This window comes from Mus musculus, chromosome 18 (assembly GCF_000001635.26).
Source record: "Mus musculus strain C57BL/6J chromosome 18, GRCm38.p6 C57BL/6J".
NCBI classification, from domain to species: Eukaryota; Metazoa; Chordata; class Mammalia; order Rodentia; family Muridae; genus Mus; species Mus musculus.
In genome coordinates, this window is record NC_000084.6 from 66,054,926 (window position 1) to 66,067,277 (window position 12,352).

General features: G+C 44.3%; 1 protein-coding gene across 2 annotated transcripts in view; it reads right to left on the minus strand.

The window, feature by feature from the left end:
- Window positions 1-1,929: 1,929 nt before the first annotated feature.
- The window catches only part of Ccbe1 (collagen and calcium binding EGF domains 1), a 234,984-nt gene continuing 224,561 nt past the window's right edge, over window positions 1,930-12,352 (minus strand). Inside the window, exons 6-9 of one of the 2 annotated variants that reach the window (XM_006526021.4) lie at window positions 11,804-11,943; window positions 11,658-11,693; window positions 10,944-10,979; window positions 1,930-6,595 (exon numbers count right to left, since the gene is read on the minus strand). In XM_006526021.4, the coding sequence (XP_006526084.1) occupies window positions 6,362-6,595; window positions 10,944-10,979; window positions 11,658-11,693; window positions 11,804-11,943 (446 nt within the window). In that variant the 3' untranslated portion in view covers window positions 1,930-6,361. The remainder of the gene's footprint in view (window positions 6,596-10,943; window positions 10,980-11,657; window positions 11,694-11,803; window positions 11,944-12,352) is intronic. The other variant, NM_178793.4, reaches the window with a different exon arrangement.

Consider the following 12,352-nt stretch of genomic DNA (forward strand, 5'->3'; position numbering starts at 1 on the left):
CATCTCCCTATCCTGTGGCATCAAACCTCCACAGGACCAAGGGCCTCCGCTGCCATTGACGTCAGACAAGGCCATCCTCTGCTACATATGTATCTGGAGTCATGGATCCCACCCTGTACATCCCTTGGTTGGTGGTCTAGTCCCTGGGAGCAATGGGTGGTCTGGCCAGCCAACATTGTTTTTCCTATGGGGTTGCAATCCCCCTCTGCTCATCCATTCCTTCTGCCAGCTCCCCCACTAGAATCCCCAAGCTCAGTCTGATGTTTGGCCCCAAGCATCCACATCTGCGTTGGTCACTTGCTGGTAGAACCTCTGAAGGAGTAGCCACACTAGATTTCTGTCAGCAAGTGCCTCTTGGCAACAGTAACAGTGTCAGGGTTTGGTGAATAGACTATTTCTTAAATCTATTCTGTTTCTCTCTTTGAGACTTCCCTTTTTGAAGTCTTAACTTCAAGTTGCCTTTGGGGAATAATTGTATTAATTTTGCGATTTTTTTTTTTGTTGCCACTAAGGACAATCTTAACAGCCCTACTTACACAGTTCTCAGATGCCTCATGGCAGAAGGTCAGAGAGGTTGTCAACCCAGTGTGGATTAGAGCACTGGGAAGCAAATGGCCCCATGTCATCTTGTTGGCACAGTTTTCTTGTGTTATCTTTTGCACCATGGCAGCCTTTTATGTGATTCCCAAGTGGGGGAAAGAATGTGTGTATATCTTAGTTAAGGTTTTATTACTGTGAACAGACACTGTGACCAAGGCAACTCTTATAAGGACAATATTTAGTTGGAGCTGGCTTACAGGTTCAGAGGTTCAGTCCATTATCATCAACGCAGAAACATGGCAGTGTCCAGGCAAGCATGGTGCAGAAAGAACTGAGAGTTCTACATCTTCATCTGAAGGCTGCTAGGAAAAGACTGGCTTCCAGGCAGCTAGGATGAGGGTCTTAAAGCCCACACCCACAGTGACTCACCTACTCCAACAAGGCCACACCTACTCCAACAAGGCCAAACCTCCAAATAGTGCCACTCCCTGAGGCAAGTATATTCAAACCATGACAGTGTATGTCTGTGATATGTGTACAGCGTCAACAAACAGAATGAGTTATTGAATGTCCTGAAATTCATGTTTTGTTTTTTAGCTTTGTGGCAGTAGACAAGATAAATGAACTCTTAGGATGTGTGTCATAATAAAGGCACCTACCCTAGAGTTTTGTGAAGAATAAATGTTAGTTAAATCTACTTTGTTCAACTCTTTTTGTATACTTGGAGTTGTGGCATATGCCACCATGAGAGGAAAGCAAAGTTCGTATTTGTGTGTGTGTGTGTGTAAATGTCAATGTATGTACTCTTGTGTTTGCATGTATGTGTCCATGCATACAAATGGAGGCCAAAGGTCAATAGAGGATGTCTTCCTCAACCATTTTCACATTATTTTTTGAAATAAAGTCTCTCACTGAACTGGAAGCCAGCCCCAAGGATTTTCTTGTCTCCACCTCCCCTGGGCTGGGATAACAGATGCTGCAGCACCTGGTTCTTTATATGGGTGCTGGGGATCTGAACTTGAGTTCTTATGCTTGCATGGTAAACATTGCACCAACTAAGCCGTCTCCTCAGCTATCCCAGGGCCCCTTAATCTAGGAAGAGGAAATGGACAGGTATTTCGTTCTCCGAGAGGCCAACAATCAACAAGGAAGCAGAAATGTCTGTTTCCTAACTACAGATGCAGTGTCATCAGCCACCGTGGTGCCCGCAGCTGTGATGTCCCACCATGATGAAGTATCCCTCAAACCCTACAGGGGGAAAACCTCCTTAAGTTCCTTGTGTCAGATATTCTGGCATACAATGAGAAAAGTAATGGGTGCACCGTATTCAGTTGGCCAGAGGATGACTCATGTTACAGTAGTGCCAGGACAAAACACAGGAGAGCCACGTAAGAAAAATAACTTTGTTATTAAGCATATACAGTCATACAAACGCACTTCCTAGTATTACATCCATGACTGTTGGAATATCAGTTTGACTGTTACAAGATCTGATATAAATAATGCACAGAGATACTGAAATATATGACCAGTGACTGAGAAATAAAAACAGACTCAAGAACCACTCAGGGATCAAGCTCTGGGAATCGGACAAAACATACTGAGCTCTCTGAGGGATGGATAGCCCATATGTCCTTTTTCATGGTTCCTCTCTGATGGTAACATTTGTAGGAAGAGTATATAAAGCACACCATTTCAGCTTTAACAATGACGGCCCTTGAAAAATCCAAAGAGAAAATTATTTTTGACATGTTGTGAAACATACATGATTGCTGCATCAGGAAATGACCCATGTATTTCCCTGAATAGAACAGAAGCCTCTATATTACTAATTGTATGGCTCAGATTCCAGCCAATAGCTTTCCCTTTTAGAACAGTTGTCTGGAAGATAAGCTTGCAGAAGGAGGCTCCTGAGGCTGTCTGTTTGAATTTGGAAGAGGAGGAAAATGAAAAATGATGCTCAAAATAAGATAGGGGGGTGGCTTCCTGAGACCTCAAGGTAAAGTTTGATGGATGGTCATGAAGAAGTTTTGTGCCAATGTGCCTGATAGTGGTACTTCCAAGGCCAAGGATGTTCAGAACCTTGGAAAGGGAACATGACTTACCTGGGTCTACCAGGGTGCTCTGCACCTGGCCTTTGATGGGCCAAAACTTCTTCCAAGATCACTGGGCACTTATAATTTTCCTGCTGGATAGTGGCCTGGCTCCACACAGCAATATGACTTTAGTTAATTCCGTAGCAAGTATTGGAAAGTAACATAGAAAGCAAGAAAAGGCAGCATCCTCTTTGTACCCACTCCTTTAAAAAAGACTTTATTTGTAATTATGTGTTTGTATATCTATGTGTGTGTGTGCATGTGAGTGCAGGTACTATGGAAGCCAGAAGAGGGCGCCAGATCACCTGGACCTGTGTTTACAGATGTTGTGAGCTGCCTGTGCAAGAGCTGGAAACTGAGCTCTGTATCTCTGGAAGAGCAGCAAGAATCCTTAACCTCTGAGCCATCTCTTTAGTCCTCTGCTAATTATTATTCTTTATTATCATCACATTATCATCATCATCATTATTATTTTGAGATAGACTCTCAGATAGCCCAGGCTGGCCTCACACTTGTTATGTAGCTGAGGCTGACCTTGAACTCCTGATCTGCCTAGCTGTGCTTCTCAGGTGCTGGGATTACAGGTGTCCACCATCACACCTAGCTCCTAACACTTAACTGGCACAGGAAAACTGGTTATTTTTTTCCTTCTGGAATTGGAAAATTCAGTTTTCCTAAACTAAAATGAAAGTCTTCTTTATATTATTTTCAGTGAAATTTTATTCTCATTGCTTTATAAACACAGAGGCAATTCATAACCAAGTCTTAACCAGTGGAAATATTAGAAAAGTTGACCATTTCTACTAAAGTGTTGAAGGGCGTATAAAAAACTAAAATATTTTCCCTGTGAGATATGAAGTGACTCGGTAAATTTGTTCTGAACTGTCCTTCCTCCCAAAGGCCTTCCTATGATATTTTGAGCAGAAATTTGTTTAGACAGAAAAGCTTTGATTTTTTTTTCTGTCCACAACTAAAAGATATGGGAGCAATAATGCTTTATCACTAAAAATCCATGATTTGAATAAGTAGAGGACATGCGTTGGTCTTGTAGTTAGTTAGTATTCCATGTTTTGAAAATCTGAGGAGTAACGATTATCTAAATTGACATGGCATATTGAGATCACAAAATATAGGCTATTATGTTTTCCTGGAGGTAATTATCTAGACAGACTCATGAATCCCAGATATTATGACTTTCTCTTCATTCTTTCAGTACATTATCCTGGCCTCCAGCCAAGCATGGAGTGTGCTCGCGTTTTACCAGCATTTGGCAATAAAGATTATATTTCTACATACATTTCACTGTCTAAAAAAAGTAGACATAAAAAGTAGTTATAAAATTCCTCATAAAAAAAGATGGACATAATTATTGCTCACAGAGCCTGTGCATAGTTTTGAGAATTCATCCATCCACACCCTTTAAAAGATGGGTTCTATAAGCAGGCAAGCACTAAATAGATTCCAGGTGGCACTTGACTGCGGTTGCATCCATCTCTTCAGGAAGCCACAGTTGACAAGGCTATCTGTGGTGATGCACAGGTTCAGGAGAGACTGAAGGGGGAAGGAGGGTGAGACAGCAAGCAAGCGATGCAAGTGTGTGCTTGCCTTCATCAGGACTGCTGATGGACAGCCACTGGGGATTTGGGTGGGAGTGTGTGGGAATCCTGCCTTTCTAACTGGGTAGGAAGATAGGCAGGCAAGCATGGAGGGAAGGAGGGAGGGAGCAGAGAGAGGGAACTAAGGAAGAAAAAAGGGAAGGAAGGAAGTAGGTAGGTAGGAAGGGAGGGAGGGAGTAGAAAGGAAGAAAGATGGAGGGAGAGAAGGAGAAAGGGAGGGAGGGAAGGAGGGAGGAAGGAAGCAAGTAAGAAAGGAGAGGTGGAAAGGCAGGGAAGCTAGGATAGGGGTAGAGGAAATGAAGGAGAGAAGGAGCAAAAGAGGAGGAGAGGAAGAGAGAAAAAAAAGGAAAAGGAAGAGAACCAGGAGAGAGGGATGAGGGTAGGGAGGTGGGAGAGGGGAAGTGAAAGCCCACGAGGCTCTGGCTGGCTCTGTAGACAGAGCCCCTTCTTATTGCTCAGAAAGAAGAGTGGATGGTGGATGCAGTGTCATGCAAACCAATAGCTGTTTCCTCCAACAAGCTGTCACAGTAGGTGTGGGAAGACGATGGAGGCTTAAGTGATATAGGGAAAAGATCAATGCAATCTCAAACTTCTTAGAAATATAAGGGGGCACTGCAGGATAGCAAACTGGGACCCTGGTGTGGGCAACCATGTGAGCAAGATCACGGAGCCTGCTGCACACCCAAGGAGAAAGTGTTCACTAAGGAGCCCGGAAGCAGATCCCTGAAACAAGAACCCAGAGATACCAAGAAGGAACCTGCTGGCCTCTTGCTCCTTTCTGGGAACATGATTCCCTGGGGATCTAGACATACTCCAAGAAGGGACTTAGGGAGACATTGGGAAATGTGCTGGCCTCCAAGCCGTTTCCTTGTGGCCCAGGACAAAAAGTCAAGGACACCCAGAACAACAGGGATTCTAACCAAATCAGGGGGCAAATAGTGGAAAATTATTCCAATTTATCAAAAACTCCTCCTCCTTCTCTATCTCAGAGACCTCTCAGCTGTATGCTGTTCCAAGTGTGCCCTGGTGAGAACTTCAAATCTCTTAAGAGTAGATTAATCTGCTTCTGATTAATCTGATTTTAGTGAAGCACTTCTCAATGTCCCCTTGACATCCTTGGCTAAGATTCCAGGGCAGTGATTTCCCTCCAGCCTTGATTCAGCCTGGATCAGGCCTTGCTGGCACATCTGGCAACCCTGTCAGTGCCAGGGCATCTTGTACTTCTTCTTAAATGTCAGCCATCTTATTTCACAAATCATCAACATGTATGGAGCAGGACAATGCTTTTGACCATGTAGTCTTCAATCGTCCTGGTCTCCAGGAGCCCTCTGTTCTAGTATGCACAGAGTGTTTCCTCACCCCAAGCTCCCTAGAAAACATGATCAAGCCCTTACAAACAAACTCCCTCCTCCACATAGGATTTGCACGAATCAATGACTGTCGTATCTGAATTCTAAATTCGGCAACCTATGAGACAGGAAATATAAGGCTAATTCTCTATCTCTCTGAACACATTCTTTCCAATCTCTTGTTTCTGTAACCAAATTTAAAGACAAACAAACAAACAAACACCCCCAAAAAACAAAAAACCAAACCAAAACAAACAAACAAAAAAAAACCCCCATCAAGTTGGAAAATAGGATGCAGAATTTGAAATCTGGGATATTGCTAAGGAAAATCATTTTCTATCAATGTTATTCTCCATGGTTGCTCCTTCCATGCCCCTCCACCCCCACCCCCACCCTAAAAGCCTTACTCCTGACAGTAGGGAATGAATAGTCAAGCATTTGAACATTATTTTCTTTTTAGAAGGAACCTTACACTCCTAAGAACCCACGGTGCCATTTTCCCCTCTTTTGCACTCTGCCAAAGTTGAAGATTCTGTGGAATGATGAACTCAGAAACCCAAAAGCTCTTGAAAAAATCGGACGTTGAAGAAAGTCTTGATGTCAACCACCCATTGGCTCTTCAAGAACAGCACGTTAACCCATCACATCTTCCTGTTGCTAGTGTGATGCACAGGAAACTTGGAAAACCGGGTTTGGAAACAGAGTAAGGGGAAGGTCGAAGGCATGCTTCTCTTCTGGTGGCGTGAGGATATGGGATGTGCTATGGATAAAAATTTCTTGGGGCCTCGGGGTCCCTTGCTTCAGTTCTTCTGGAGTAGTCATCTCCAGAGCCAAAGTCCAGCGTCTCTGGGTAGCTGGAGAATTCCTGAGGTAGGGGGAAGTCCTCGGCGGAAGAGTGAGTCCGGTGTCCAAACACCTTCTCCTGCAGCTCTGCGATGTCATTTCGAATGTCCGCCAGCACAAGCAGCAGGAAGTCGAAAGAACCTGGGGGTCCCTGTGCACACGGGAGGAATCAGAGCTGTCAAGTCACTTACCGCAGGGGTAGCAGCACCTAGCCGGAAGCTGTAAAGTTACTCTCCACAGGTACTGCATCCAGCCGGAAGCAGCAGCAGCATCCCAGCCGGAAGTTGTGAAGTTCTACTCACTGCAGCAGCAGCCAACCTAGTCCCGCTACCCATGGGTCCTGTTTGTGAGTGAGTACCTTTTAACCAATTCCATAACCTAAATAGACTTAAGGACTGTATGAGCAGCCGGGGACCTTCTTCTCACACATGACACTGGTAACACAGTTACTTCTTTCTTAGGGGGAGTTTCCATAGAAACCTGGAAGTCAGAGCAGTGGTCAAGAGGTTGAGGTCCTGCTGGAGTTGAACCAACCTCTTCCATGCTGTGTGACCATGGCAAATGACCTGATTTCTATGTGTAAGCTTTTCCCACCTGTGAAATGCAGATTCAACACGATAGGTTCCCACTGGGCTCCTAAGTGGACATTTAAATGGGATGCAAAGGGCTTAGAGAGAATTAATAATTCTAATGTTTTCTGTTTTTCTTTAAAGAATGAAATTATTAATATGCTTGTAAGGTGAAGAACTAAATGAAATGGAGAGTGTGTTGTCCCTTATTGCCTACTCTTATCGCCTAGAAAGATCCAAGTCAAACCTTCCAAATTTTATTATTAGACATTCTTCATCATGCATAATATTTGCTAAGCTTTAATATTCATTTAGTGCTGTGGAACATGGCCCACAGAAAAAAAACTAGAGGCATTTAAGCATGCATGTTCTGAGTCCATGAGCATTTTAAAGATAAAATCATCACCAACATTCAAGATGGCTGCCACTCAGCAGCTTCTACATTAGAAGCTGCAAGAGACTCCATCACACACTGAGATGTAGCATTCTGATGCCATCTGACTCTCACCATGCACATACAGGGGGTTAAGATAAATCATAGCCTACTGTGTAGAAAAGGAACAAATGTCAACAGATGCTAGGTAAAAGCCTGGAGTTAGAAAGCTGATAGGTGTTAACAAAGGGTGAGGTGGCAACCCAGACCTCTTGGTCCTTCCTGAGAACACATATCGACTTTTCTAGAAGTAGCAGACTTGCTTGCATTTTCTTATATTTCTGTTCATTTTTAATCTCCCAGATATTGTACATATATACAGCAAATGTCTTCTTAATCCAGAGAGCTTTTTTTTTTTGCTTTTATTGGACCCAGTGGTCATTTGACAATATATTCGTGTGTGTGTGTGTGTGTGTGTGTGTGTGTGTGTGTGTGTGTGTGTGTGTGTTGGTTTCAACGAAAATGTCACTAATAGTCTTATATGTTTGAATGCTTAGTTCTTAGTTGGTAGAACTGTTTGGGAAGGATTAGGAGGTGTGATGTGGTATTATTGGAGGAGGTATGTCAGTGGGGGGGGGGGAGGCTTTGAGGTTTCAAAAGTCTACACTATTCCCAGATAGCTCTATGCTTTGTACTTGTGGGTCAAATGTAAGCTCTCAGCTACTGCTTCAGTGCTATGCTTGCCTGCCTGCCTGCCTGCTGCCATGCTCCCTACCATACTAGCCATGGCTTCCACCCCTCTAAAACTGTAAGCCAATTAAATGCTTTCTTTTATAAGTTGTTTTGGTCATGGTACTTTAGCAGTAAAAAAGTAATTAAATCAGAAACTGGCATCACAAGGTGGACTATTCCTGTGACAGGCCTGAATGTAATGGGTTTTGGAGGAATATAGGAACATTTGGGGACTTTGGAATATGAAAGTTGTTGAATTCTATAAGCAGAGCTTAAAGGGCCAGTCTTAGTAGGAGCTTGGAAGACAGTTCGCCAGTTCAAGAGATGTCAGAGAGGAATTATATTAGCACTCAGGCTAGAGGCCATTCTTGTGGTTTTTTGTTTGTTTGTTTTTTCCGAGACAGGGTTTCTCTGTATAGCCCTGGCTGTCCTGGAACTCACTTTGTAGACCAGGCTGGCCTTGAACTCAGAAATCCCCCTGCCTCTGCCTCCCAAGTGCTGGGATTAAAGGCATGCGCCACCACACCCGGCTTCTTGTGGTATTTTAGCAAAGAGTGTGGCTGCTTTCTGCCTTCTTTCTGCCTTCGTCTTAACATTTTTGCCTGAGGCAAAATTGCAAACAATGGATTAATTTCTTTGGCAGAGGAGATTTCAAGACAGCCTAATATTGACTCTGTTGCATCGTTGTTAGCAATCATTCTTGTGTAAGTTTCTACAGTGAAAATGAGCAAGCAGGGAAAAAAAGAAATGCAAAATATACAGTTTGGAAAGAAAAGGAATATCAGGAAATTTAATGTTGAAATTTAAGTTCATGATGAAAGAGATAAGGAAAGTCCTGCTACAAAATGGAATAAAGGGAGTGGTGACCCCAGGGCCAAGACTCCACCCAGCTAATTCTGCAACTTGTGAAAAGAAAAGGCCTGAAGAACTAGCTGCTCTTAAAGAGCAACAACAAAACACAACTTCATGCAATGCAGGGTTGGAGGGAGACAGGGAGGGCTCCATATCAAGCCGTCCACAAAACTCGGCAGCTTCAGCCATATGAGGCTGGTTTTTAGATTTAGGAAGGATACAGGAGCAAAGGGATTGCAGAATCTTCCTCACAGTTAAGGGGAGCTGCGGAAGAGGCCAAATGCCAGGCTGGGGAGTCCTTGTGTGGAGGTCCTGGGAGGTCCCTGCTATGGAAATGAAGCCTAGGTTGTGTTAGAAACTGCAGGATGTTAGAGGTACCAAAGCTGTAGAATGTCTGTCTACCAGGGAGACCTGTATATAGGGACTGAGAGAGTAGCTATAGGCCTCAAAACTTGAAGGGCAGAGCCATCTAAGCCTTTGACATCAGAGGTGGAGTTCCGGGATTTGCAGTTTGCTCTGCCGGGTTTCCATCCTGCTTTGGTCCAGTATTTCCTTTCCAGGCCTCCATTCCTCCTTTCAGAATGGTAGTGTGTGCCGTTGTGTGCTGAAAACGGGTAATTTATTTTTTGTTTTACAGGGTGTTACTAATAAGAGATTGTCTCAGAAGACTTTGAACTTTTAAATTGTGTTGAGACTGTGGAAGACTAAGGGAACTTTTGAAGTGGTACGAACTGCATTTTGCATTGTGATATGACCACAAGCCCATGGGGTTTAGGGAGTAGAATGTTAAATGGTGCTTTAAATGTGAATGATCCGCATAGAGTTATTCATTTGAACAGTTGGACTATTTGGGGAGAATTAAGAGGTGGGAGGTGTGTCATTGTGGGCAGACTTTGAGGTTTCAAAAGCTTATACCATTCCTAATTAGCTCTCTACCTCATGCTTGTGAATCAAGATGTAAGTTTTCAGCTACTTCTTCAGTACCACGCTGCCTGCTGTCTGATGCCCGCTGCCTGATGCCACGCTCCCTGCTATGACAGCCATGAACTTTAAACTTCTGAAACTTTAAGCCAATTAAATGTTTTCTTTTATAAATTGCCTTGACCATGGTGTTTTAGCACAGCAATTAAAAAGTAGCTAAGTCACTGTGTGTGTGTGTGTGTGTGTGTGTGTGCGCGCGCGCGCGCGAGCACGCAGGTATGTATGGGGGGCAGAAGCTAACCTTGGTTGACATTCCTCAGGCATTGTAAAAAGAAAGGATCGATTGTTACTATCCTGGAAATGTTGATTCTGTTCCCCAGGGAGCCACCTATTTCTGCCTGCTCTGAGCTGAGCTGGGATTACAAATGCACTCTGCCAGCATTGACTTTTTCACATGGGCTCTGGGGGACGGAACTCAGGTCCCCTTGCCTGCATGTCATGCAGTATCCCGTCTAAGCCATCTCCTCAGCCCTTCTTTCAAACATCTTATGGTGCATTTGAAAATGGATTCCTGGTCTAGTAGACTTCAGAGGAGAGATCTCATATAAACAGTATCAAAGATAAAGGAAAACGTAATAGCAGAAAACGAATTTTAAAAATCCAAACCAGCTGCTTAAGGTATCTCCTTAGTTCCCTCCTAACCATAGACATGACTGCTTGAGAGATGGAACAGGAGGGAGTAGGCTTCTGTCACCAAGACCCACAAATATATTCTTAAAATGTGTTTAAACATTGTCATCATCGTCATCGTTGTCATCATCATCATCATTGGTTTGGGGACAAGGATAGCACTCCTGTGGCAGTCAGAGGACAATCTGTGGGAGTCAGTTCTCTCCTTCCACCATTTGGAATTTGAATTTAGGTTATCAGCCATGGTGACAAGTGCCTTTATCCACTGATCCATCTCACCAGCCCCACTCTACCATCTCATGAGTGCTACACCCCTGAGAGCCCCACCCACTTGGCAAAGCAGGACAGACAATGCAACTTACCGGAGACCCCGGGGGTCCGGGTGCTCCTCTCTCCCCCTAAAACCAAAGGGGAAGGGTTAGCATTCTAGAGCATGCAGATATAAGCACCACCGTTTCTGGTTAGACACCCACAACCATACTCCTTCAGGAAATAAGCATTTTGGTATAGGAAATAAATTTGGAGTCGAAGCTGGGCTCAAGACACCTTTTGTTGGAACCGGCAAGATTGGGTAGAGTGGCTCAGCTGCCAGGTCCTCACAAAGCTATAGATTTTCAAACCAGATCTGATTAGGACTCTTGTTTTTCTAGGCAATGTGGGGAACACCAAGCTTTCACAGTAAGCCAAGCAGCAGTCATCTTTGAACGGGGAAGCCACCACTCGTGTAGAATGGAGTTGTGTGTCGTTATCCACTTAAATAAGTGAGGCCATTCTAAAAAAAACGTAGACTACTGAGAAGCACCGGTATGATCACCACTACCCCAGAGGCTTAAGCCACAGCAGCCACTCAAAATCCCTTCCCTCCCAACAGTGTTACATGTGCTCCAAGTGTTTTGGACTCTCAAGCATTAGAGAATATGGGGTTGGCCAGGTTTGCCACTGTCAACCTGTGTATGTGCATTTCAACTTTGCTACGTACAACATGGGGAAGGGAAATACAGTTTGTTGAGCTTCATCGGATGCCACAATGGGTAGAAACAGCCCCGCAGCTGTTAAGGATCGTTTATAAGACTTACCTTGGAGCCGTGTCTTCCTGGTGCTCCTGGTGGGCCCTAGAAGACGCAAGCATATGATTTAATTGAAGAAAAAAAAAAAGGGACAAGAACACAGTCGTCCCCCCCGCCCCCGCCAATATTACACAGATCTCAGAGAAAATACTGACCACGGGGCCCCTCCGGCCTTGCTTAATATGAGACAGGTCAGGGGAAGGTCCCATAGGTCCCATTGAGCCCCGTGGGCCTGGCTGTCCAGGAGGGCCTGGCATACCGGGGAATCCAGGGCTCCCCTTGGGTCCTGGTGAGCCTGTAATTAAGAACATCTTATTAGGATTCACCCCATCCATACTACAGAGTCCAGGAATCACTGGAGACTTTTCTCTCTGCTCTTCGCCTTGTGGTATTTATATTAATGTGCCCGTGGGAATTTAAACTCAGCACAATTAAAAGTGATGTCACCTTTCTCTCTTTTTTGGAGCCTCAGTCACCGATTTGCTCACGGGAGAAACTCGAGAATCTTCCTACAGTAGATCCCTAGTTCCACCACCAGTCTACTCAGTCGGAGATGTACATGCTTCACCCCCTTAAGCGTGTCCTGCTCTTTGCCTCTCTACTCCTGGATCAGAGGAGTATGTAATGTTATCTAGAGAGTGCTTAAGAGCACAAGGTTTAGGGGTTGGGGAGATGGCTCAGTGGATAAAGCACTTTCTGCATAG